The sequence below is a fragment of the Cotesia glomerata genome, linkage group LG4, assembly GCF_020080835.1.
Source record: "Cotesia glomerata isolate CgM1 linkage group LG4, MPM_Cglom_v2.3, whole genome shotgun sequence".
NCBI classification, from domain to species: Eukaryota; Metazoa; Arthropoda; class Insecta; order Hymenoptera; family Braconidae; genus Cotesia; species Cotesia glomerata.
This window is the reverse complement of record NC_058161.1, coordinates 13,276,653-13,300,965: the sequence shown is the minus strand read 5'-3', so window position 1 is coordinate 13,300,965 and position 24,313 is coordinate 13,276,653. Positions and strand designations below refer to the sequence as shown.

The 24,313-nt window shown below is 29.1% G+C and overlaps 2 protein-coding genes and 1 long non-coding RNA gene across 4 annotated transcripts in view; 1 reads left to right on the top strand and 2 right to left on the bottom strand.

Moving 5' to 3' along the window:
• Positions 1 to 217: 217 nt before the first annotated feature.
• Positions 218 to 1,104, bottom strand: LOC123263644. The gene is made up of 3 exons (XR_006509197.1): positions 486 to 1,104; positions 367 to 401; positions 218 to 287 (listed from the first exon to the last, which is right to left on the bottom strand). It is a non-coding gene; the product is annotated as an uncharacterized LOC123263644 (long non-coding RNA).
• Positions 1,105 to 1,663: 559 nt separating this feature from the next.
• LOC123263523 (palmitoyltransferase Hip14) lies at positions 1,664 to 10,684 on the bottom strand. Of its 2 annotated transcripts, none has more exons than XM_044726368.1 (7): positions 10,549 to 10,684; positions 6,960 to 7,498; positions 6,598 to 6,901; positions 4,670 to 4,870; positions 4,425 to 4,586; positions 3,441 to 3,597; positions 1,664 to 2,807 (listed from the first exon to the last, which is right to left on the bottom strand). In XM_044726368.1, the coding sequence occupies exons 2-7, from the start codon at positions 7,496 to 7,498 to the stop codon at positions 2,326 to 2,328; spliced, it is 1,845 nt and encodes a 614-aa protein (XP_044582303.1). In that variant the 5' UTR covers positions 10,549 to 10,684; the 3' UTR covers positions 1,664 to 2,325. The 2 variants fall into 2 exon arrangements, with proteins under 2 accessions (XP_044582303.1, XP_044582304.1); XM_044726369.1 differs by having other exon boundaries at positions 6,598 to 6,877.
• Positions 10,617 to 24,313, top strand: part of LOC123263572 — a 50,607-nt gene continuing 36,910 nt past the window's right edge. The window contains exons 1-2 of the mRNA XM_044726460.1: positions 10,617 to 10,730; positions 10,945 to 11,145. The gene's annotated coding sequence lies outside the window, so the exon portion shown is untranslated. The remainder of the gene's footprint in view (positions 10,731 to 10,944; positions 11,146 to 24,313) is intronic.

Here is a 24,313-nt window from a genome sequence, read left to right as displayed (position 1 = left end):
TGCATTAGACTTGTCTCATATTCTTGCTCAAGATGTCTTGAGCTAGTTATATATAAATCTTGAAGCAGTTCTTTCTACATGAACTTGATCAAGACCCATATGTAGAAAAAAACACTAGCAACTAGGGGTTTTGCTCAAGAAATTATTAACTGGCACCTAAATCTTGCTCAAGCACATGTTACCTTTTCTACATTTAAAATCAGCTTTCAAATTTTACCTGTTCAGAATTTTTGACTCTTGGATCAGATAAAATATCTTCTGAAGAAATAAGATAACTCATAGAACTTCTAAAAAATAAAAAAAATAAAGATTAATTATAAGAATAATTTTAAAAAATTACTTACCAAATAATAAAATTAATAATACAATTTATTCTTCGAAAGTTGAAAAGTATTTTCGCCCTAAAATAACCAAAAAATATATTTATAAAATTTTATAAAGTATTTAAATAAATACCAAAAATAATATTTAAGAGGATTTATTACATTTGGATTAACATTTTCAGGCGTTAAATTACAAGCTTTAGAATCTTGAGTCATTCTTAATTATTAAAAGTATATTAATTATAAAAAAAAATTTAAATAAATAATAAATGTTGGGTAAACACTAATGACATTTACCCAAAAAAAAAAAAAATGAATGCGTAAGTATAATATTTATATGTATAATAAATGGATTGTTTTTTAAAAGCTTAGAATATAAATAACAAATGTGTATTATACATAATTAATTGTTAATTATTAATTATTAATTAGATTATCGGTTATATGGTTATTAAATCCTGACTAGATAAACCTCCGCTTAATTCTAACATTTAAAATATGGAATGTATTAAGTATTGTGCGTAATTAAAAACAAGTTGAGTATTTGTTTAGTAGATAATAATATTTACATTTTTTAAAATAAATTTTTGATTAACGCTGGATTTAAATACTATGCGGAGTTAAATCGGGCAGAACGTTAATTATTCTTTAGTAAGAATAAACACGATTGATATGCTGTCATTTTTAATCTTTCATTTATTTTATCATAATTATTTATTAAATATTTTATTATTGGAACATTTAATCAATCTTGGAATTATTTTATTTTTAAATGTTTCATTGAGCCAAAATTTATAATGTTAAAAAAAAAATGACTAACTTTATTAAAAAATTAATTTTAAAAAAGCCACACTTGATATAGAAAGATAGATTTATCCATTTCAGCACATAATAGTTTAAATATTTGATACTACCTTTAGAACGTTTGTAAAATTTATAAATTTAAGGGAAATTATACATTTAATAATTAAAATTGTCACTTATTTAATGATCTATAGCTTGCACAAGGAATTTTTATACAATTAGTTATGCAGTTATGTCGAGGATAATCACATAAAAATAATTATTTTTCATATTGCTGATTTTATAAGCTGGAGAAAAAATATTTAAAATTATTTAAAAAGAAATTATAATAAGGTAAATTAAAGCTAATTACATGAACTTTGAAATAACAATTGCCAGAATTTAGTTATCAATTATGCTTTTTAATTTATTTGGGAAAATCTCGTTAAATTAATATTTTAATGAAAATGAAAAAATTTTTCTCTTACCCACAACTTTGAAACTAATGGACCGATTTGCCCCTTTTTCAAACTTGACCGAGATTTTCGTTGATAGAATAAATGTATTGAGTTTGACCGAGATCCGTAAAGAATTCCGGCCGTAATCGTGCTTACACCCCGGTTCTATCACATATATAAACTTTTGAGCTATTTTTCGGTATAACTCAATAAAAAAAAACATATTATAGCAAAATTTGATGTTAATTCCTACAAGAGAACCTCTGCAACAGATTTATAAAGAAATCTACATAAAAAGTAGCACATTATCGTTTTGTTGTCGAGATATAATAATTAAAACATTTTTTAGGAAGATTTCTTTAGAAATGTAGATATTGTAGCCAGGACGTCGCAATTTAAAGAAAATTTTTGGATATGTTTAATCAGCCGAAAAGTTTACATCTACGGAAGAGAACGCGGCATGTAAGCAGGATTGCGCCTAAAGTTCTTGACCGATCTTTATGAAACTCAGTGTACTTATTCTATGAATCAATACCGAGATACAGTTTGAATTTGAGCTTAATCCGCCGGTCAGTTTACGAGTTGTGGCTAAATTATATCTGTCCAACAAAATATATCCAAGATTGATCATCAATAATTCAATATCAAAAATTCATCCCGATCAAACCAGCACCGGTACGTGCTTTAACTTTTTTTATAATAATAATAATTAATATTAAATTGAACTTCTTAATTAATAATTATAATAATTAATAATAATCCTAAACATATTGAAAAGTATCTTTAGTATTCAACAGCGGCACCTTCTCGACACTTTTTTTAACATCAAAGCTGTTAAGCCAATCAGAGCTTGGCTTTCCTTGGATCCCGCACAAACTGATATTACAAAAGTCTGCAAGGTTCTGGAGCGCGCCGCGATGGAATGGGTTCCCGTGCTTGAAGTGTTCGTACCTTCCGGCGTTCATTCTCTCGTTGGTGGTCATCCCCAGGACCATTATTTGGTACAGCTGGCACATCAGCAGCGCACCGACCCATAAAGAGTGCAGACCTGTGTTAGCAGCGATCCACATTACCCAGGCGTCGCAAGTCGCTGCTGCTACGAAGTAATTGTCCGGGTGCTTCTCGTCGGCCATGTTTGACCAGCACTCGAACTTCCAGTACTGGATCGTCGCTGCTAAGATCACGAAGCACAGACCCAGGAGAGATATTAGGAATCCCAGGAAGTATTTGTGGTTGTACGCGCCTGGATTAAAAAAAAAAAAAATATTATTCAGAGAATAAGCAAAATCAACAGGTACATAATTAAGAAATGACCTTGTATCTTGTGAACTGTTGACTTTTTTAAAGATATAAGCTCATCTTGATGTTACACTCTTCAAGAGCTTTCATTTGAGTACCCACATGCATTTTTTATATATTTTTCATACATACATATATATAATATATATAAATATATAAAATATATGAAAAATTGATGTTGGTACTCAAATAAAAACTCTTGATGAGAATAACATCAAGATGAGCTTATATCTTTAAAAATGTCAATAATTAAGAAATTATATTGTATTTTGTCAATATACGATATTTTTTAAGATATAAGCTCATCCTGATGTTACACTCATCAAGACCTTTCATTTGAGTACCCACATCAATTTTTCATATATTTCATATATTTATATATATTATATATATATGTATTTATGAAAAATATATGAAAAATGCATGTGGGTACTCAAATGAAAGCTCTTGATGAGTGTAGCATCAAGATGAGCTTATATCTTCAAAAATATCAATATTTAAGAAAGTACAATGCAATTTAACAAAAGATAGTAACTGCAAGGTTGCTAGTTTTTTTAATTTATTTTAAAATTCTTACCGATACAATTGTTGATCCAAGGACAGTGATGGTCGAACCGAGCTACACAGCGGTCGCAAGATGAACAGTGCTTTGATCTTATTGGCCTACGCACTAAACAGCTAGTACAAAATCCTTGAGGCTCAAAGCCTCCTGTCTCTGCTACTGCGACTATTGTCTGAAATTTTTTAAATTAGGAATTTTTAGAAGGTATGGTTATTTGGTCACTAAGTATAATTCATAAAAAAGTTTGGAAAATCCAAAAGTGCATGCCTCATAACGCTCATTCATTTTTTAAGAAAAAAATAAATTGTGTAATTGATTAAAAAAAAGAATAATTAAGTAATTTCTTACATATTTTTTATTTTTTTTTTAAATATCGGCGGCGCCGATTCGGCGCCCTTTTCTCTTGTCATATGCGCACGCAGTCTAAAAAAATCTAGCTTGATCAAGTGGCGCCATAGTTTTCACGTGACAAATAAGAAAAGTTCGTTTGTCTTTGTACGGTTGTATCGTAGTGAATTTTAATAAAAATTCAATTAAAAAAAAAAATACGTAAACTAGGCTACTGATATTAAATACGGATCCAGTTAATCGAATTCTTAAACTAATAAAAAAGGTCCGGTCTTGAAATAACAATTTGTCCGGGAGTAATCGTTGTTACATCCAAAATGGAGTGACATCCGGACGTCCACGTAAAATTTTTTTCAAAACGTTTTTTTTTTTTTTTTTTTCAAAATAGCAATATGAAATGATTTTAGAAAGTAAAAGATGGTTTAATTTAAGTGTTTTTTCGGTGTACATCTACTTATATTATTGTAAAAGTGTAATATGATTGTAATAGAGGCATTTAAAGATCACAAAATTGCTTGACCTTGACGAGTCGAGTATAAAGCACAACCTCACGCGCTTCGCGCTATGAGGCGTGCAATATTGAATATAGACCTATAGTATCTCTTCCTAAACTCAATATTTTAGGAGTTATATTAAAAAAATTGTACTCACATTTAACTTATCCTCATGGGTAGCCGAAATAACACCAGGATCTCCACGCCAGGACTGAATAAAACAAATCCAGAGAGGAACAGAGCCACCAGCTAACAAAACCCAGAGGTACCAGGCTGCATGAACACCCAGCCAGAATATCCATGTGATGTATATCCACATCTGTAAGTATTTAATCAAAACTTTTATTAATTTAACAACTCTTAGGTAGTCAATTAAAAATAAATTTAAAAGTTTAGACTTACCTTGGTGGCAAGATAAATAGACATAGGTAAAATGTGAAACAGTCTCTCGTCAAATAGATAATTCTTAGCGACATAAACAGCAATATAGAGTACTAAGAAGGCACCTAGTTTTATCAGATAATCCAAATTGCTTTGAAATATTAATCCAATCAGATAGAATACTATAAAGGGCGTGCTGACCATGCAGTACCACCGTATTCGCTGAAAAAAAATCATTAATAAGTATTTTAGTAATTGACAATGGATAATTTTAAGCTTAGAATTTGTAAGCAAATTTCTAAGACAATAATACCGAAGTTATACTGTAATTTTGCCGCGATTATACTGAATATAATTGAAAAATAGCAAAAATTTAGTATTTTTTGTTGATTGCTGCATTTAAAGTCATATCATAAAAACTGTGCAGATTATAAAATTTTCATTTTTATTCCATTAATTCTTACGTTTTCCATTCTAATCAAGAATCATTGGAAGTGAAGCGTAAGAGTTGTAAGAATTTTAAAGTTCAAAGATGAGTAAATAAGTATACAGTAAATATGCGGTACATTTACTGAATGCTGTTAATGTTCCGTAATATTCTTATTGTATTGCCGTAAATATTCTGAATTTGTTTCGTAATTTTTCTGTAATAATTCCGCAAAATCTGGCTGAAATAACTGAAGTAGGTAAACACACAGCATTAATATAGTATAAATATCGAATCTGCGGGATTTCAAAACCGCAAGTGACTTTCCTATCAAAAAAATTCAAATGGGAAACCAGCCTGGATTCCCACATGGCGTTTTCGGATAGATTCCCATATGGTTTTCTATATAGGAACTCAGGGTAGGATCCTACATAGATTCCCATATTAATCAGGCGAGAAAAAATTTATTTAAAAAATTAAAAATAATTATGAAGTAATTGCTATTAATTAATTTTTAATTGAAATAAATTCCGGAAAAGGGATTTTGTAATTTTATCTAATGAAAAAACTGCTGGCGTCTGATGGACTTGAACCCGGTACCTCGTGGGTGACAGTCTTCTACGCTACTCACTGGCCTAAGTCACGTTCTTACAAGGTCTATGTTTATTCCACTTATATAAATTCACTATAGGAATCCATACTTCCGATGTGGATTTCCCATACAGGAATCCATCAACGCACAGATTCCTATGTGGATTCCTATAGAAATTCATATTTCCTATGTGGATTTTCCATATAGGAATCCATGTATCCACAGGTTCCCGTGTGGATTCCGTTAGGAATCCACACTTCCTATGGATTCCTATACGAATCCATACTTTCCTATGTGGATTCCTATATAAACTTATGTGGATTTTTGTGATAGGGTTAAGAAGATCCAAGTATCTTCCTAGTGTAAAGAATGTCTATAGAAATATAATACGTAGAAATACTTTCGTTATTTTAAATTCGAAATTTTAAATTTGAATTTTCGCGGCGAGTGACGTAGTTCCTTATCCGTCACGCAACGCCATCTTACAGAGAGCGGGAAAACTAAAATTATTAAATTTTTCTTAAAGTGAGTAAATAAGTCTAAAAAATAATAAAAAAAAAAAAAATAAGGTCTCTACTTATTAAAAATAAAAATTATATGCATATTTTTCTTTTCATTTCATTAAAAATATCAAAAAAATTCTTTAAGGAGATCTAAGTACCCTCCTAGTGTAAAGAATGTCTATAGAAAAATAATACGTAGAAATACTTTCGTTATTTTAAATTCGAAGTTTTACATTATTTTTTTGATTTGAACTTTCGCGGGCGAGTGACGTAGTTCCTTATCCGTCGCGCAACGCCATCTTACAGAGAGCGGGAAAACTAAAATTATTAAATTTTTCTAAAAATGAGTAAATAAGTGTAAAAATGAAAAATGAGGTCTCTATTTATTGATTGATAAGGAAGTTTCAAAAAAAATTAAAATTTGTACCTTGTCTCTACACCAAGCCCTTGATCTCCCCTGCCGTTCCCTGATCTCATGACTAATCTTAGAACCCAGCCAGGCTGCGCCAATATGAGGCCCAAGAAGAGTCAACGGCGTCTCATTCTGAAAATTAGCGATCTCCAAAGAAGCGCCATGAGTGATCAGAGTATGAATGGCTGTATTATTCTTGGCAATAATCGCCCAGTGAAGGGCAGTGTTTCCATGAATGATATCAGTAAGCGAGTGGCTGGCTCCTAGGACTAGAAGTAGCCTTGTAGGATCAAGGCTGAAAAAGCAATTGTAATTTTGGCTACATGACAAGTAAGCCTCTGCTTGATAAGTCCAGCCTCCAACCAATATTTACATACCCGTTGACCTTAAAGGCGCTCCACATCAGCGGAGTCATGCTGCTGCGGTCCGGGTCGTTCGGATTGACCCCCTTGGCCACCAGGTATGCGACGATGCCCGTGTGTCCGAATTGGGCAGCCAGGTGGATGCAAGCGAACCCTTCTGAGTCTCTCAGCGAAGGATCTGCTCCAGCTCGGATCAGAATTGAGAAAGTCGCAAGGTGACCTTGTCTAGCTGCCCAGTGCAGCGGCGTCGAGGCAAGTTCTCCTCCAATCGCGTCTACATTTGCTCCTTTGGCTATCAAGTACTTCACGATCTCCGTCCTGTTGTTAATCGCTGCCCAGTGCAGCAAAGTCACTGTTTCCGAATCTGGTTCGTTAACGTCCGCTCCGGCTTCTATCAGCTCTGTTACTCGCTCCAGCGCGCCATATTGCGTCGCTTTTATTATGTCGAAGTTACTGTAGTCCTGGTTTGACCGCGCTGTTGTAGGAACGTCCACGCGCTTTGGCTCTTCTTCATTGTAGTCGCCAGGACACGCTCGAATTGATAGTGGGTACATCTAAAATTGGTGGATTTTATTACTTTCTTCTATATCTTCTAAAATATTGAAAATAAGTCTATAATATTAAAACATTTTTGGTAGGAAATTTTAAGTGCTACAATTTTGGATTCTTATGATTTTTTCCTAAACTCAATATTTTAAGAGTTATAACCATTTTTCTAGTTCATAAATTCCTATTATTCATTTTGTACTTTGTAGAGATTATTTAAGTGATTATATCTCCTAAAATATTGAAGATAGGCATATAGGTTAAGTATGTTTTTTGTAGGAAATTTTAGGAGCTACAATTTTTTATTCTTATGATTTTTTCCTAAAATTGATATTTTAGGAGTTATGATCACTATTATAGTAACTAAATCATAGTTTTTTAATTTTAATTATCTAGTCACTCTTAAAGTTGCTATATCTCCTAAAATATTGAAGATAGATATATAGTATGCAAACGTTTTTGGTAGGAAATTTTAGGAGCTACAATTTTGGATTCTTATGATTTTTTCCTAAAATTAATATTTTAGGAGTTGTGACCACTTTTATAGTAACTAGATCATAATTTTTTAATTTTAGTTATCTGGTTACTCCTAAAGTTGCTGTATTTCCTAAAATATTGAAAATAGGCCTATAGGATGAGTATGTTATTGGTAGGAAATTTTAGGAGCTACAATTTTGGATTCTTATGATTTTTTTTTAAAATTGATATTTTAGGAGTTATAGCCACTTTTATGGTAAATAGATCACAATTTTTTATTTCTTATTAACTAGTCACTCCTAAAGTTGCTATAACTTCTAAAATATTGGAGAAAGTCATATAGGATGAATATGTTCTTTGTAGGAAATCTTAGGAGTTACAATTTTTAATTCCTATGATTTTTTCCTAAGATTGATATTTCATTAATTTATATTTCAGATTGATAGTCATTTTTAAAGTAACTAGATCACAATTTTTCATTTTTTATGATATAGTTACTGTTTGAGTGTATACTATTTCCGAAAATATTGAAGACAGACATACTGTATAAAAACATTTTCTATAGGAAGTTTTTCAAGCTACAATTTTCTCCTAAAATAAATATTTTAGGAGTTATAGCCACTTTTAAACTTCCTAAACAATAATTTTTAATTTTAAATTTCTTAAAGTTCCTATAACTCCTAAAATATTGAAAATAACCCCATAGTATATAAACATTTTTCATAGAAAATTTCCTAAGCTATAATTTTGGTTTCTTATGATTTTTTCCTAAATTCAATATTTTAGGAATTATATCCTTTTTTCTAGCTCCTAAAAAATAATGTTTAATTTTCCACTTCTTAGTCACTCCTAAAGTTCCTATATCTCCTAAAATATTGAATATAACCTTATAGTATACAAACATTTTTGATAGGAAATTTTCCAAGCTACAATTTTCTTTTGACAATTTTTTCCTAAAATCAATATTTTAGGAGTTATAGCCACTTTTAATGTTCCTAAACAATAATTTTCAATTTTCTACTTCCTAATCACTCCTAAAGTTCCTATATCTCCTAAAATATTAAAAATAACTCCATAGTATAAAAACATTTTTTATAGGAAATTTCTCAAGCTACAATTTTGGGCTCCCAATTTTTTCCTAAACTCAATATTTTAGGAGTTATAGTCACTTTTATATCTCATAGGTTCTAATAGTTCATTTTTCATGATAAAATTACAATTAAAGTTCCTATAACTCCTAAAATATTGAAAATAACCCCATAGTATAAAAACGTTTTCGATACTAAATTTCCTAAGCTACAATTTTATTTTTACACTTTTCTCCTAAAATCTATATTTTAGGAGTTATAGCCACTTTTAAAATTCCTAAAAAATAATTTTTAATTTTCCACTTTCTAGTCACTCCTATATTACCTAAAATATTAAAAATAACCCTATGGTATACAAACGTTTCTCATAGGAAATTTTCTAAGCTACAATTTTCCTCCTAAAATCAATATTTTAAGAAGTTAGAGCCTTTTTTCCGTTACCTAGATCATTTTTACATTCTAATTGTTAATATTTTCATTATTTAACCAAAATTAAACTTCCTATATCTCCTAAAATATTAAAAATAACCCCATAGTATAATAACATTTTTTATAGGAAATTTCCTAACCTACAATGTTCTTCATACAATTTTTTCCTATAATCAATATTTTAGGAGTTATAGCCAATTTTAAAATCCCTAAAAAATAATTTTTGATTTTCCACATTCTTGTCACTCCTATATTCCCTAAAATATTAAAAATAACCCTATAGTATACAAACGTTTCTCATAGGAAATTTTCTAAGCTACAATTTTCCTCCTAAAATCAATATTTTAAGAAGTTAGAGCCTTTTTTCCATTACCTAGATCATTTTTACATTCTAATTGTTAATATTTTCATTATTTAACCAAAATTAAACTTCCTATATCTCCTAAAATATTAAAAATAACCTTATAGTATACAAACATTTTTGATAGGAAATTTTCCAAGCTACAATTTTTTCCTAAAATCAATATTTTAGGAGTTATAGCCACTTTTAATGTTCCTAAACAATAATTTTCAATTTTCTACTTCCTAATCACTCCTAAAGTTCCTATATCTCCTAAAATATTAAAATAACCCCACAGTATAATAACATTTTTTATAGGAAATTTCCTAAGCTACAATTTTCCTCTTACAATTTTCTCTTATAATCAATATTTTAGGAATTATAGCCACTTTTAAAATTCCTAAAAAAATAATTTTTAATTTCCCACTTCCTAGTCACTCCTAAAGTTCCTATATCTCCTAAAATATTAAAAATAACCTCATAGTATTATAACATTTTTTATAGTAAATTTCCTAAGCTACAATTTTCTCCTAAAATCATTATTTTAGGAGTTATAACTCTTAATTACAATTTTTTACTCCAAAATCATCAAAAAAATTCTAAACTTTTTTTTTTTTATTTTTTTGTGAGGCCCTAGAGGGCCTCACTATTTGTGAGGCCCCGTCGGGCCTCACAAAAAAAATACTATCTTTAAATCCAAGTAAATAATTAAAAACCAACTTACCTTAAATTTTGTGACTAAACCACCATGTGTAACATATAAATTTTCTTCTTTCAGACCTCCGACTTTTCGTACAAGTAATTACACACAAGCGTAAAAAACTATGACTAGTATGTAAAACGTTCCAGAGAAATTCATGGCAAAATCTCCAAATCTGCAAAACTACGGCTTCTATAAAAAACCAGGTAACAAAAAAAGAATTAATAATAGTAATATAAAATTCTAAAAAATTAAATTATAATATCAATAATTAAAAAACAAAAGATTTAAAACTTACCTTGTAAATATTCTAGCACATTTTTGCATAACCTTAATTAATTTCTAAGTAAACTTGTAAAATCGATTTTAACCTCCAGCAAACAACATCAAAGCTATACACAATTTATCGCTTATTTCTAGGTCCTGCTTCTAAGGCTTCCCTCCAATCAGCTGGCGGCACCTAGCGGGTGGATTATCTGAATATCAAGCTCAGCTTTACCGGCTGAAGATCAACGTCACACCTCAGTACAGTACCTTAGTGTTTATTTTTTTTTAATAAAAATAATATTAACTGGGCGAGTCTCGGGCTTGATCTAGGATCCTGGGAATTAGCAGTGTAAGGTAAGTTTTTATTTTAATTTATTTTTTTAAGAACAATGCTAAGGTTAACTACAATCAATAAATTTTCAATCCAAAAATTTTTTTTAAAATTAAATAAATAAAATTAAGATATATATATATATATATATATATATATATATATATATATATATATATATATATATATATATATATATATATATATATATATTAGCTTGAGAATATTAATTAAAAAAAAAAATAATAATAATTTTACCCGAGATTGGGCTCGAACCCTGATCCGTCCACGCTGTTAAGAATAAAACATCCCACTTCGCCACGGATTTAGTTAATTAAAATTCACTAGCAAGTTTGCAGTCACTACGTGACTGCTGTACTTGTGAGGTATAAATTAATAAAATTTTGCGTTATTAAATAATGAATTTTAAATTACACTGTATTTTCTTAAGAGCGGTTTATAGTTGATTTTCAAACGTGTTTTTCTCATGTATGTGATAAAATTTCGAAAAAAAAATAATTTAATTATCTATCGAAGAGCGAAGCGCTTTTTTGGAAAATTTTCATTTATTTATGCATAAAATGCGTTTTAAGATTCCATTTGTTGTACAAGTATGACACAGATACTTTCGTTTGTCCAATAGGGGGCGAGAGAGAGAAAAAATGTAAACCCTTCTTAAATATTGACGTTTTTGAAGATATAAGCTCATCCTGATGTTACGCTCATCAAGAGCTTTCATTTGAGTACCCACATGCATTTTTGATATATTTTTCATATATACATATTTATAATATATATAAATATATAAAAAATTGATGTGGGTACTCAAATAAAAGGTCTCAATGTGTGTAATGTCGGGATGAGCTTATATCTTTAAAAATCTCAATATTTCACAAGATACAAGGTCATTTCTTAACTAATGAAAATAAATAAATAATAGCAAAAAATATTTAGAAATGAAAAAATGCAATTTTTAAAAAATAATTTTTCTTTTAAATTTAATAACATTAAATTTTGATATTTTTCATATATATATATATATATATATATATATATATATATATATATAATATATTTTAAAAATATAAGCTCATATTGATGTTACACTCATTAAGAGCTTTCATTTGAGTACCCTCATGTATTTTTAATATATTTTTCATATATACATATATATAATATATATAAATATATAAAATATATGAAAAATTGATGTAGATACTAAAATGAGAAGTCTCGATGAGTGTAACATCGGGATGAGCTTATATCTTTAAAAATCTCATTATTTCACAAGATCCAAGGTAATTTATTAATTATGTATCTAGAGATAATTTCGAGTGCAGCCTAAATATCATAATAAATTGACTATCGGTGATAATAATATGAAACCTTGAAAAGGCACAAATTCAAATCAAGACCTTTGCAATGACACTAAATTTCACTAAAAAATCCGACTTTATCATATGACTATCCTGGCCACAAAATTTTTCTTATTCTCTTAAGGGGTTATACGCAGTTGCAAAGCTAAAAAAAACAACATTTTTTTATGAATTTTTTCTAGACACAGTTTTTAATTATCAATTACAAGTGATGGTTATTTAAATAGAGCCTACTTTCAAGAATACAATAGCGCGTCAATCATGTAAAAATATAAATGTGCACCGCTCCTGTAGAAGATGTTCTGAACGACCTCTAAAAAAAAGGGGCTTGGCGGTGATCTCCATTTCGGTGGTTTGGATTATCTGAAATCAAAAAATATGGTGAATTCTTTTACAGGATAGATTAATGCACGTATTGGAGGAAGGAATAAGAAAAATTTTGATTTTTGACAAAATGGCGTCTATTTGTAAAAAATTTTTCGTTTTTGTTGAAAAACAATTTTCCAAATTGTTAAAAAAAAAATAGTAATAATTTTTTTGAATCTTATAAATATTAAATATTAAATAAATATTTTTCTATCGTGTTGAACAAAAAATAATTAGGTGACTGAAAGGTAGTTACGGACGATGGCTCAGATAGCTTAACTGTCCGAGCCGTTGGTGCTTGACCAAAAGATCCGGGTTCGATTCCCGGTCCGGGCTGTAACAATTATTTTTTCTGTTTTCTCAGTTAAAGTTAATAAAGATTACTATTAAGCCGATATTTAACTAAAAATAGTTTAAGTAACTATCTATTGGGGTTCAATATAATTTATTATTTTAGGTATAAAAACTTCTATTAAATAGTGGTGATGCTATTCAACTAGATTTAGCTAGTTTAAAGACCCAGATTTTTCTCTCAGTGTAGCCTAAAAATTAACGATTCCAACGATTAGTTACATTAAATCGTTAGTTTTGATATCACAAGTTTTAAATGATCTGGCAATTTTATAATTTTAAAAAATTCATAAAAACTCGGTGGAATTTTTTTTTAAAGGTTGTTGAAAATAATCCTAAAATTTAGTTGGTGATTTTTAAAAGTAAGTATAAGAAAACTATAAATGCATTAAAAATAATTCCATGACTTGAAGCTTTCTATTAGCGGCTAAAAAAATTTTCTTAAGATATGGAAAGAAGACCGGTCGAATGAAAGGTAAGGAGAAGGTCCTAGTGGAGAAGTTCACCCAGAGGGTGGAAATGTGGAAAGTAATAGTACATATATATATATATATATATATATATACGTGAATTTGTGTGTATATATGGAACTTTGTCGATCAGAGTTGGAGACTTCCGGGTGGGTCTGCCTTCTGCCTTCCCTTCCGACTATATACACACTAAGAGTAGACTCAGTTGAGCCAAGAACCACTACAAGAACAAACATACTCTCCTGAATAGTATATTACTGTATATATTTATTATAGAGACGACAATACGGACGTTACAGTGTACATTTTACTTTGTTAAACTAACCTAACAAAGTAACTGATCTATAACTATGCTAACAAATTTATAATTGCTGTTCTATATTAATTATTATTGTTTTAAAATTTACTTTAACTTTTCTGGTTCCGATCTCTGGAGTTTTGCGTGGATTTGAGAAAAAAATACGATTTTTTGGATTGCTGGGTAACTATTGGGCTTAGAAGAAAGTTTTGGAACAAAAATTGTAGCTTTAATCCCCTTCTTTAAGATAAACTCCATCCGGTTTCTTAATTTTTAAGGCTTTCAAAAGTTATGAACATTTTTTGCCCAAAAATTTTGATATGATAATTTGATCATTATGAATGCTTAATAATTAATATTTCGTGGTTAATGATTTTAGAACGATCAAACGATCATTTCGAAATCAATATATTTTAATGAGTATATGTTAGACTTTGATTTTTATAATATTCAATGAATTATAAATAATGTAAAAGTTAGTTATTTTCCATCAATAAACAGCATAAAATAACACAAATAATGTAAATAATAAATAATAAACTATATAGCTCAATCACCACATAGGATTAGCTTATAAGAATAATAAGATGTTGAATCACCTATCGGTCGTACGGCCTAGGGCGTTAGGTATCGGTCTAGCAAGCGCGCGGCTCGCGTTCGATTCTTAGTTAGGATAAATATTATTTTCACTTTATATCATCAGAGTTGTAAAAATTAGGTCTACGTGAGATGCAAAATCTAGTCAGCGCTTCATAAAAATAAAATGACAACAAATATTAAATCAAATCTTTCTTTTTTATTATTTAAATTCAAGTAAAATTCAAGGAAAGTATTGTAATTTTACAAACGGCTAATCTAAAAATATTTGTAAAATTAGTAACCTCACAGAGCTATATATGTTTTGTAATATTACTATACCCGATTGTAATTTTAAATAAATGTTTTGCCTATTAGCTTCCAATACATTTCTTGTAAAATTACAATAGAAATTTTTAACAGTGTAACTATGCTAACAAATTTATGATTGCTGTTTTATATTAATTATTATTGTTTTAAAATTTACTTTAACTTTTCTGGTTCCGATCTCTGGAGTTTTGCGTGGATTTGAGAAAAAAATACGATTTTTTGGATTGCTGGGTAACTATTAGGCTTAGAGGAAAGTTTTGGAACAAAAATCGTAGCTTTAATCCCCTTCTTTAAGATAAACTCCATCCGGTTTCTTAATTTTTAAGGCTTTCTTTCATATGAATGCTTAATAATTAATACTTCGTGGTTAATGATTTTAGAAGAAAACTTTTGGAACAAAAGGTTATAGCTTTAAGCCTCTTTTTTCAGAAAAACTTTGTCCGGTTTATAAATTTTAATTAGTTTGAAAGTTATGGCCATTTAAAGTATGCCCAAAAATTTGGAAATCATAATGATTTCATCATTATCAATCTTAAACAACTGATATCTCGGTAATTATCAATTTTATAAAAAACTTTTGAAACAAAAATTGTAGCTTTAAGCCTCTTCTTTAAGTTAAATTTCGTCCGGTTTATAAATTTTAATTAGTTCAAAAATGGAGCTTTAAAAGGTGTCCAAAAATTTGGATATCATCATAATTTTATCACTACAAATCTTTAATAATTAATATCTTAATAATTATTAACGTTAGAAAAAATAACTTCTTAACCAAAATTCATTGAAAATAGCTTTATTTACAAAAATTAATACCAATTCTCCATATCAATTACCTTTGCAACTACAAACGTTTCACCAATTAAAAGTCTTTAACTTTCTCTCAATATTTTAATCATTTAAAATGTTTCCAAGCTCAAAGCATTGCAACTACAAAATAAGTGGTCGACTCTTGAAAAAGTTCTACCGAGAGACAAGAATGTCCAACTAATTAAACAGGTTGTTACTTTGGAGGGTGAACTTTTATCTCATCGTGTCAACGGATATAAAATTCCCGTAAAACTGTTATATGCATCACGGGGGGTAGAAAAAATTCTTCCCTCGAAGAATAAATCGGAAGCTCGAGGCATCTTCTCTCGATTAAGATAATTTCCATATCTTGGATAATGAGATCACCGGAAATTGTAGTTCTAATAAAAAATGATAAGTTTCCCTATTAAAAAAATCAATATGGGAAACCAGCCTGGATTCCCACATGGCGTTTTCGGATAGATTTCCATATGGTTTTCTATACAGTGTGTCCCAAAAATAACGGACGCCATTGTAGCATCTGATAAACAAAATAATTTTGAGACATTTTTTAATCAGACGCATAGATAATTAATTATTAATTAAAATAACGTCCTTTTATGCGTTAGAGAGAGAGCACTAGTGTCAAGTCAAGTTCGTTCCAACGAAGATGCTTGCACGTGTGAATGTGTAAGTAAATATGTGTGACTACGTTAGCTATAGAAACTAGTTAGTCATACAGTTAGTTGTATCTTTGTTTGGCACATATTTTACTGGACACTGGCGCTCTCTCTCTAACAAATAAAGAGACGTTATTTTTAATTAATAATTAATTATCTATGCGGTTAATTGAAAAATGGCTAAGGACTTTTCGTCTCAGAATTATTTTTTTCATCAGATGCTACAATGGCGTCCGTGACTTTTGGGACACCCTGTATAGGAATCCAGGGTAGGATCCTACATAGATTCCCATATTAATCAGGCGAAAAAAAATTTATTTAAAAAATTAAAAATAATTATGAAGTAATTGCTATTAATTAATTATTAATTGAAATAAATTCTGGAAACGGGATTTTGTAATTTTATCTAATAAAAAAACTGCTGGCGTCTGATGGACTTGAGCCCGGTACCTCATGGGTGACAGTCTTCTACGCTACTCACTGGCCTAACTCACGTTCTTACAAGGTCTATGTTTATTCCACTTATATAAATTCACTATAGGAATCCATATTTCCGATGTGGATTTCCCATACAGAAATCCATCAACCCACAGGTTCCTATGTGGATTCCTATAGAAATTCATATTTCCTATGAGGATTTTCCATATAGGAATCCATGTATCCACAGATTTCCGTGTGGATTCCTTTAGGAATCCACACTTCCTATGGATTCCTGTACAAATCCATACTTTGCTATGTGAATTCCCATATAAACTCATGTGGATTTTTGTGATAGGGTTAAGGAGATCCAAGTACCCTCCTAGAGTAAAGAATGTTTAAAAAAATAATACGTAAAAATACTTTCGTTATTTTAAATTCGAAATTTTAAATTATATTTTGAATTTGAATTTTCGCGGGCGGGTGACTTAGTTCCTTATCCGGCGCGCAACGCCATCTTACAGAGCGCGGGAAAACTAAAATTATTAAATTTTTCTAAAAATGAGTAAATAAGTGTAAAAAAAAATAAAAAATGAAAAATAAGGACTCTATTTATTAAAAATAAAAATTATATGCATATTTTTCTTTTCTTTTCATTAAAAATATCAAAAAATTCTTTAAGGAAATCCAAGTACCCTTCTGGTGTTAAGAATGTCGAATTTAGCTCATCTTCAAACTGTATCTCGGTATTGATTCATAGAATAAGTACACTGAGTTTCATAAAGATCGGTCAAGAACTTTAGGCGCAATCCTGCTTACATGCCGCGTTCGCTTCCGTAGATGTAAACTTTTCGGCTGATTAAACATATCCAAAAATTTTCTTTAAATTGTGACGTCCCGGCTACAATATCTACATTTCTAAAAAAAATCTTCTTAAATAATGTTTTAATTATTATATCTCGACAACAAAACAATAAAGTACTACTTTTTATGTAGATTTCTTTATAAATCTGTTGCAGAGGTACTCTTGTAGCAATTAACATAAAATTTTGCTATAATATGTTTTATTTTGTTGAGTTATACCAAAAAATAGCTCAAAATTTTATATATGTGATAAAACCGGGGTGTAAGCACGATTACGGCCGCAATTCTTTACGGATCTCGATCAAACTCAATACATTTATTCTATCAACGAAAATCTCGGTCAAGTTTGAAAAAGGGGCAAATCGGTCCATTAGTTCCAAAGTTGTGGGTTAGAGAAAAATTTTTTCATTTTCATTAAAATATTACTTTAACGAGATTTACCCAAATAAATTAAAAAGCATAATTAGCTTCAATTTACCTTATTATAATTTCTTTTTGAATAATTTTAAATATTTTTTCTCCAGCTTATAAAATCAGTAATATGAAAAATAATTATTTTTATGTGATTATCCTCGACATAACTGCATAAATACTTGTATAGAAATTCCTAGTGCAAGTTATAGCTCATTAAATAAGTAACAATTTTAACTATTAAATGTATAATTTCCCTTAAATTTATAAATTTTACAAACGTTCTAAAGGTAGTATCAAATATTTAAACTATTATTTGCTGAAATTGATAAATCTATCTTTCTATATCAAGTGTGGCTTTTTTAAAATTAATTTTTCAATAAAATTAGTCATTTTTTTTTAACATTATAAATTTTAAAATGAAATATTTAAAAATAAAATAATTCCAAGATTGATTAAACGTTCCAATAGTAAAATATTTAATAAATAATTATGATAAAATAAATGAAAGATTTAAAAAGACAGCATATCAATGGTATTTATTCTTACTAAAGAATAATTAACGTTCATGCAATTAGCTTCAATTTTAGTATTAAAAATTTGACTACTTCGCGTGAATCTTTAAAATAATACAAAAAGATAAACATATAATCGGAAATTGACGCGAGTGTAAAATGAGTGCACGCGCGAAAGCTATTACAGAGAATACGAGTGGAAGAAGAAGGAAATACTATAAAGCATTGCATCTCACGTCACAAACTCGAAGAAAGGACGAAGGGGAGCGCTTTATTCCCGTGACCGTGCGCTTCACCAACAACACTGTTATACAGTTATACTAGTACAGTTGGAAGACTGGAAGACTGGAAGACTGGAAGACTAGGCGGTGGCACTCCTAGCTTTGGATATAGCTATACGAGGTATGTACAGCAAGTCTACTACTACCGGGTGCTTCCCTACGTCCGTGCCAGTGGGTAAAGTCTCTCGAGATTCACCAGTATAGATATATACATGCTGGACAATATATATAGCGAGGTGGGCGAGAGAAAAACGGCAGCTTTACGGGAGAGGGTAATTATCTGTTTCTCAGGTCCATTACACCTAGGGGAACTAGGGAAAAGCATTCTCTCTTTGCTTTAACCCTCAGAGCTTCTCTCTCCCTCTTTATCTTCGGGCTCTCAAGGGATGGGTCGCTACGTGAGGGGAAATAAAAATGGATATAACGCTACGGAAATTACAAATTCTATATTGTCTACTTTAGATTTTTATTTATTTACTCTATTAACACTCATGTGTTTACAGGTAATCATCTTGTTGGTCTTTTGGAGGGTTGAAGGGTGTTTAAGAGAAATTTTACGGTGTCACAAAATCAATTTTAGAGTATTGATACGTTCTTTTGTGGATTTTTGACTTGTCATTTTTGTAATTATATCCCCAGTTTTTTAGAAAAAAATGAATGTAACTTTTGAAGCGTTGAAAATTGAGAAACCGAGTGGAGTTTATCTTAAAGAAGGGGATTAAAGCTACAATTTTTGTACCAAAACTTTTTTCTAAGAGCTACACTGCTAAAAATTTTTGTAAAATTACAATCATATTACAAAACAAATAATAAGTAAAATTACAAATCAGTGTATATCTGTCAGGAAATCTACTAAGATGCGTTGTAATTTTACAATATTCATGTATAAACCTAACACGCATTGTAATATTATAGAACCGTTGGTCAATTTTTAAGAAAAAGCTTTTTAATTTTGCAAACATTATTTGTCATCTGATTCGGCATAATTGTATGTAAAATCACAAAAAAATATTCTAATTTATATTACAATAATCTCATAAAAAATTTAAAAAGCTTTTTTTTATTTTACAATTTTCATTTTAAATTTACACAGTGCAATATAATGTTACCAGATAATTTGAATTATATTACACGAATTGTAATTCTACTCCACTGTTGTTCAATTTTAAAAACAATACTTTTCAGTTTTACAAAAATGAGACTGATGTATCAAAAACAACAATGTCCCTCATATTTATTTTTACTAATTTTTAGTCTAAGTTTATTTGTAATAATAAATTCGAGGCATCATTTATCTTTTATAAATTTTAATATTACGCTCAAACGATCATTTTGAAATCAATATATGTTAATGAGTTTATGTTAGACTTTAATTTTTATAATATTCAATGAATTATAAATAATGTAAAAGTTAGTTATTTTCCATCAATAAACAGCATTAAATAACAAAAACAATGTAAATAATAAATAATAAGCCGGAATGCTCAATCACCACCTAGGATTAGCTTATAAGAATAATAAGATGTTAAATGACCTATCGGTCGTACGGCGTAGGGCGTTAGGTATCGGTCTGGCAAGCGCGCGGCTCGCGTTCGATTCTTAGTCAGGGTAAATATTATTTTCACTTTATATCATCAGAGTTGTAAAAATTAGGTCTACGTGAGATGCAAAATCTAGTCAGCGCTTCATAAAAATAAAATGACAACAAATAATAAATCAAATCTTTATTTTTTATTATTTTAATTTAAGTTAAATTCAAGGAAAGTATTGTAATTTTACAAACTTAGCTTATCTAAAAATATTTGTAAAATTACAAAATCCTTTTGTAAAATAAGTAACCTCACATAGCTATATATGTTTTGTAATATTACTATACCCGATTGTAATTTTAAATAAATGTTTTGCCTATAAGGTCCCAATACATTTCTTGTAGAATTACAATAGAAATTTTTAACAGTGTAGAAGGGGATTAAAGCTACAATTTTTATACCAAAACTTTTTTCCAAGAGATATCATTACTGAGATATTAATTATTAAAGATTTGTTGTGATAAAATTGTGATAATATCTAAATTTTTGAACACTCTTTAAAGCTCCATTTTTGAACTAATTAAAATTTATAAACCGGACGAAATTTAACTTAAAGAAGTGGCTTAAAGCAACAATTTTTGTTTCAAAAGTTTTTTATAAAATTGATAATTACCGAGATATCAGTTGTTTAAGATTGATAATGATGAAATCATTATGATTTCCAAATTTTTGGGCATACTTTAAATGGCCATAACTTTCAAACTAATTAAAATTTATAAACCGGACAAAGTTTTTCTGAAAAAAGAGTCTTAAAGCTATAACCTTTTGTTCCAAAAGTTTTTTTCTAAAATCATTAACCACGAAATATTAATTATTAAGCATTCATAATGATCAAATTATCATATCGAAATTTTTGGGCAAAAAATGTTCATAACTTTTGAAAGCATTAAAAATTAAGAAACTGGATAGAGTTTGTCTTAAAAAGAAGGGGATTAAAGCTACAATTTTTGTTCCAAAACTTTCTTCTAAGCCCAATAGTTTCCCAGCAATCCAAAAAAGCGTATTTTTTTCTCAAGTACACGCAAAACTCCAGAGATCGGAACCAGAAAAGTTAAAGTAAATTTTAAAACAATAATAATTAATATAAAACAGCAATCATAAATTTGTTAGCATAGTTACACTGTTAAAAATTTCTATTGTAATTTTACAAGAAATGTATTGGAAGCTAATAGGCAAAACATTTATTTAAAATTACAATCGGGTATAGTAATATTATAAAACATATATAGCTCTGTGAGGTTACTAATTTTACAAAATGGTTTTGTAATTTTACAAATATTTTTAGATAAGCTAAGTTTGTAAAATTACAATACTTTCCTTGAATTTTACTTGAATTTAAATAATAAAAAAGAAAGATTTGATTTAATATTTGTTATCATTTTATTTTTATGAAGCGCTGACTAGATTTTGCATCTCACGTAGACCTAATTTTTACAACTCTGATGATATATAGTGAAAATAATATTTACCCTAACTAAGAATCGAACGCGAGCCGCGCGCTTGCTAGACCGATACCTAACGCCCTACGCCGTACGACCGATAGGTGATTCAACATCTTATTATTCTTATAAGCTAATCCTAGGTGGTGATTGAGCATTCCGGCTTATTATTTATTATTTACATTGTTTGTGTTATTTAATGCTGTTTATTGATGGAAAATAACTAACTTTTACATTATTTATAATTCATTGAATATTATAAGAATCAAAGTCTAACATATACTCATTAAAATATATTGATTTCGAAATGATCGTTTGAGCGTAATATTAAAATTTATAAAAGATAAATGATGCCTCGAATTTATTATTAAAAATAAACTTAGACTAAAAATTAGTAAAAATAAATATGAAGGACATTGTTGTTTTTTGATACATCAGTCTCATTTTTGTAAAACTGAAAAGAATTGTTTTTAAAATTGGACAACAGTGAAGTAGAATTACAATTCGTGTAATATAATTAAAATTGTCTGGTAACATTACATTGCACTGTGTAATTTTACAATGAAAATTGTAAAAATAAAAAAAAGCTTTTTAAATTTTTTATGAGATTATTGTAATATAAATTACAATATTTTTTTGTGATTTTCTATACAATTATGCCGAATCAGATGACAAATAATGTTTGCAAAATTAAAAAGCTTTATCTTAAAAATTTACGAACGGTTCTGTAATATAACAATGCGTGTTAGGTTTATACAAGAAGATTGTGAAATTACAATACATCTTAGTAGATTTCCTGACAGGTGTTGGACAATTACATGAATTGTATTTTATTTCGCATTGCTATACACTCATTTGTAATTTTACTTATTATTTGTATTGTAATATGATTATAATTTTACAAAAATTTTTAACAGTGTATAATAAATATATACAGTATTATACTATTCAGAAAACTTTCCTCTAAGCCCAATAGATGAAATATTAATTGTTTAACTGACATGACACTTGAAGTATTTGGCTTGTAATAAACATATCAATTTAGTCGCCCCTTTGATAAAATTAAAATAATTAATGATCAGTAATTTATCGATAAATTCCCGGAATTATCAACTCGAAAAGGAAGAAAAGAATTATTAATATTAATAACCTTCGATAAATAACGTGGGGAATAAATAAATAAAATAAAAACAAGGTTTGAAAAATTTTCCACGAAATAATAAAATATAATACCCCGTCACGCGATAGTAATTTTTGAGAGCATGCGATTTAAAGTATTTTAATTAAATATGACTCAGTGGATAGTGAATCGATCGTAATATTTTTATTTTACAATATATCGTTTTAAGAAGGGGAAAATATGTTACAATGAAATAAATAGAATAGTTTTGAAAATTTCATCGCATGATATTAGAATGTAGAATCACGTAGAGTAGCTGCGATATAGTTGCTTGGCTTGGTGACAGTTTCCAATCTCCACGGTGGTTTTCGTCTCGTCCACCCACTTGAGCATGTACATCCACGTCAGTACATATATACTCATACATATACCTATACGGACAGGAAGATGCCATATGTACTTATATAAAGTCCAATAAAAGTCCAGAAAATAAATATCATAAATATTACCATTACCAGTTATAATTATTTTATATTGCCCGGGCTGAGGATTACCTTCAATTACTTCATCTACGAGAGACTCTTAATAAAATCTAATTACTTTTTATTTAATTTTGACAAAAAAACCTTAAATCACTCTCTGAATTTCACACTGAATTTTAATTTACAGTTCAAAATTCCCGCCAATTATATTTAAATACCTAGAAGTAGTTTTTTTTGGATCAAATAGACTCTAATTTATTGAAAAATGGATAAAAAGTCCTCTAATTACCTTTTTTTACCTCCGTAATACATAAAACATTCAAAATTCCCGCTTATTAGGTTCTAATCTCCGCCATTTTGATTCAAAGTCGCCATTTTGTCATCCCAAAGCTTAAACCTTGTTTTTTTCAATTAAAAAGTCTATTTTTCTAGACTAACTACACAAAAACATTCAAAAATTCCGCCAATCAAGTTTAAATCCCTGCCATTTTAATTTACAACCGCCATTTTGTCATTCTAAAGCCCACAATTCAATTCTTCACTTAAAACAGTCTTTAATTGATCAAAAAATGGATAAAAAGTCTTTTAATCATCTCTTTAACCTCCAAAATACATAAAAACATTCAAAATTCACGCTAATTAGGTTCTACTCCCCGCCATTGTAATTTAAGGCCGCCATTTTGTCGTCCCAGACTTAAAAACTTATATTTTTCAATAAAACAGTCTATATTTTACAGAAAAATGGATGAAAATACTTCAAATTGCCTTCTAATCACTCCTTACTACTCCAAAACATTAAAACTTTCCACCATTTTGATTTACGACCGCCATTTTGTCATTCTA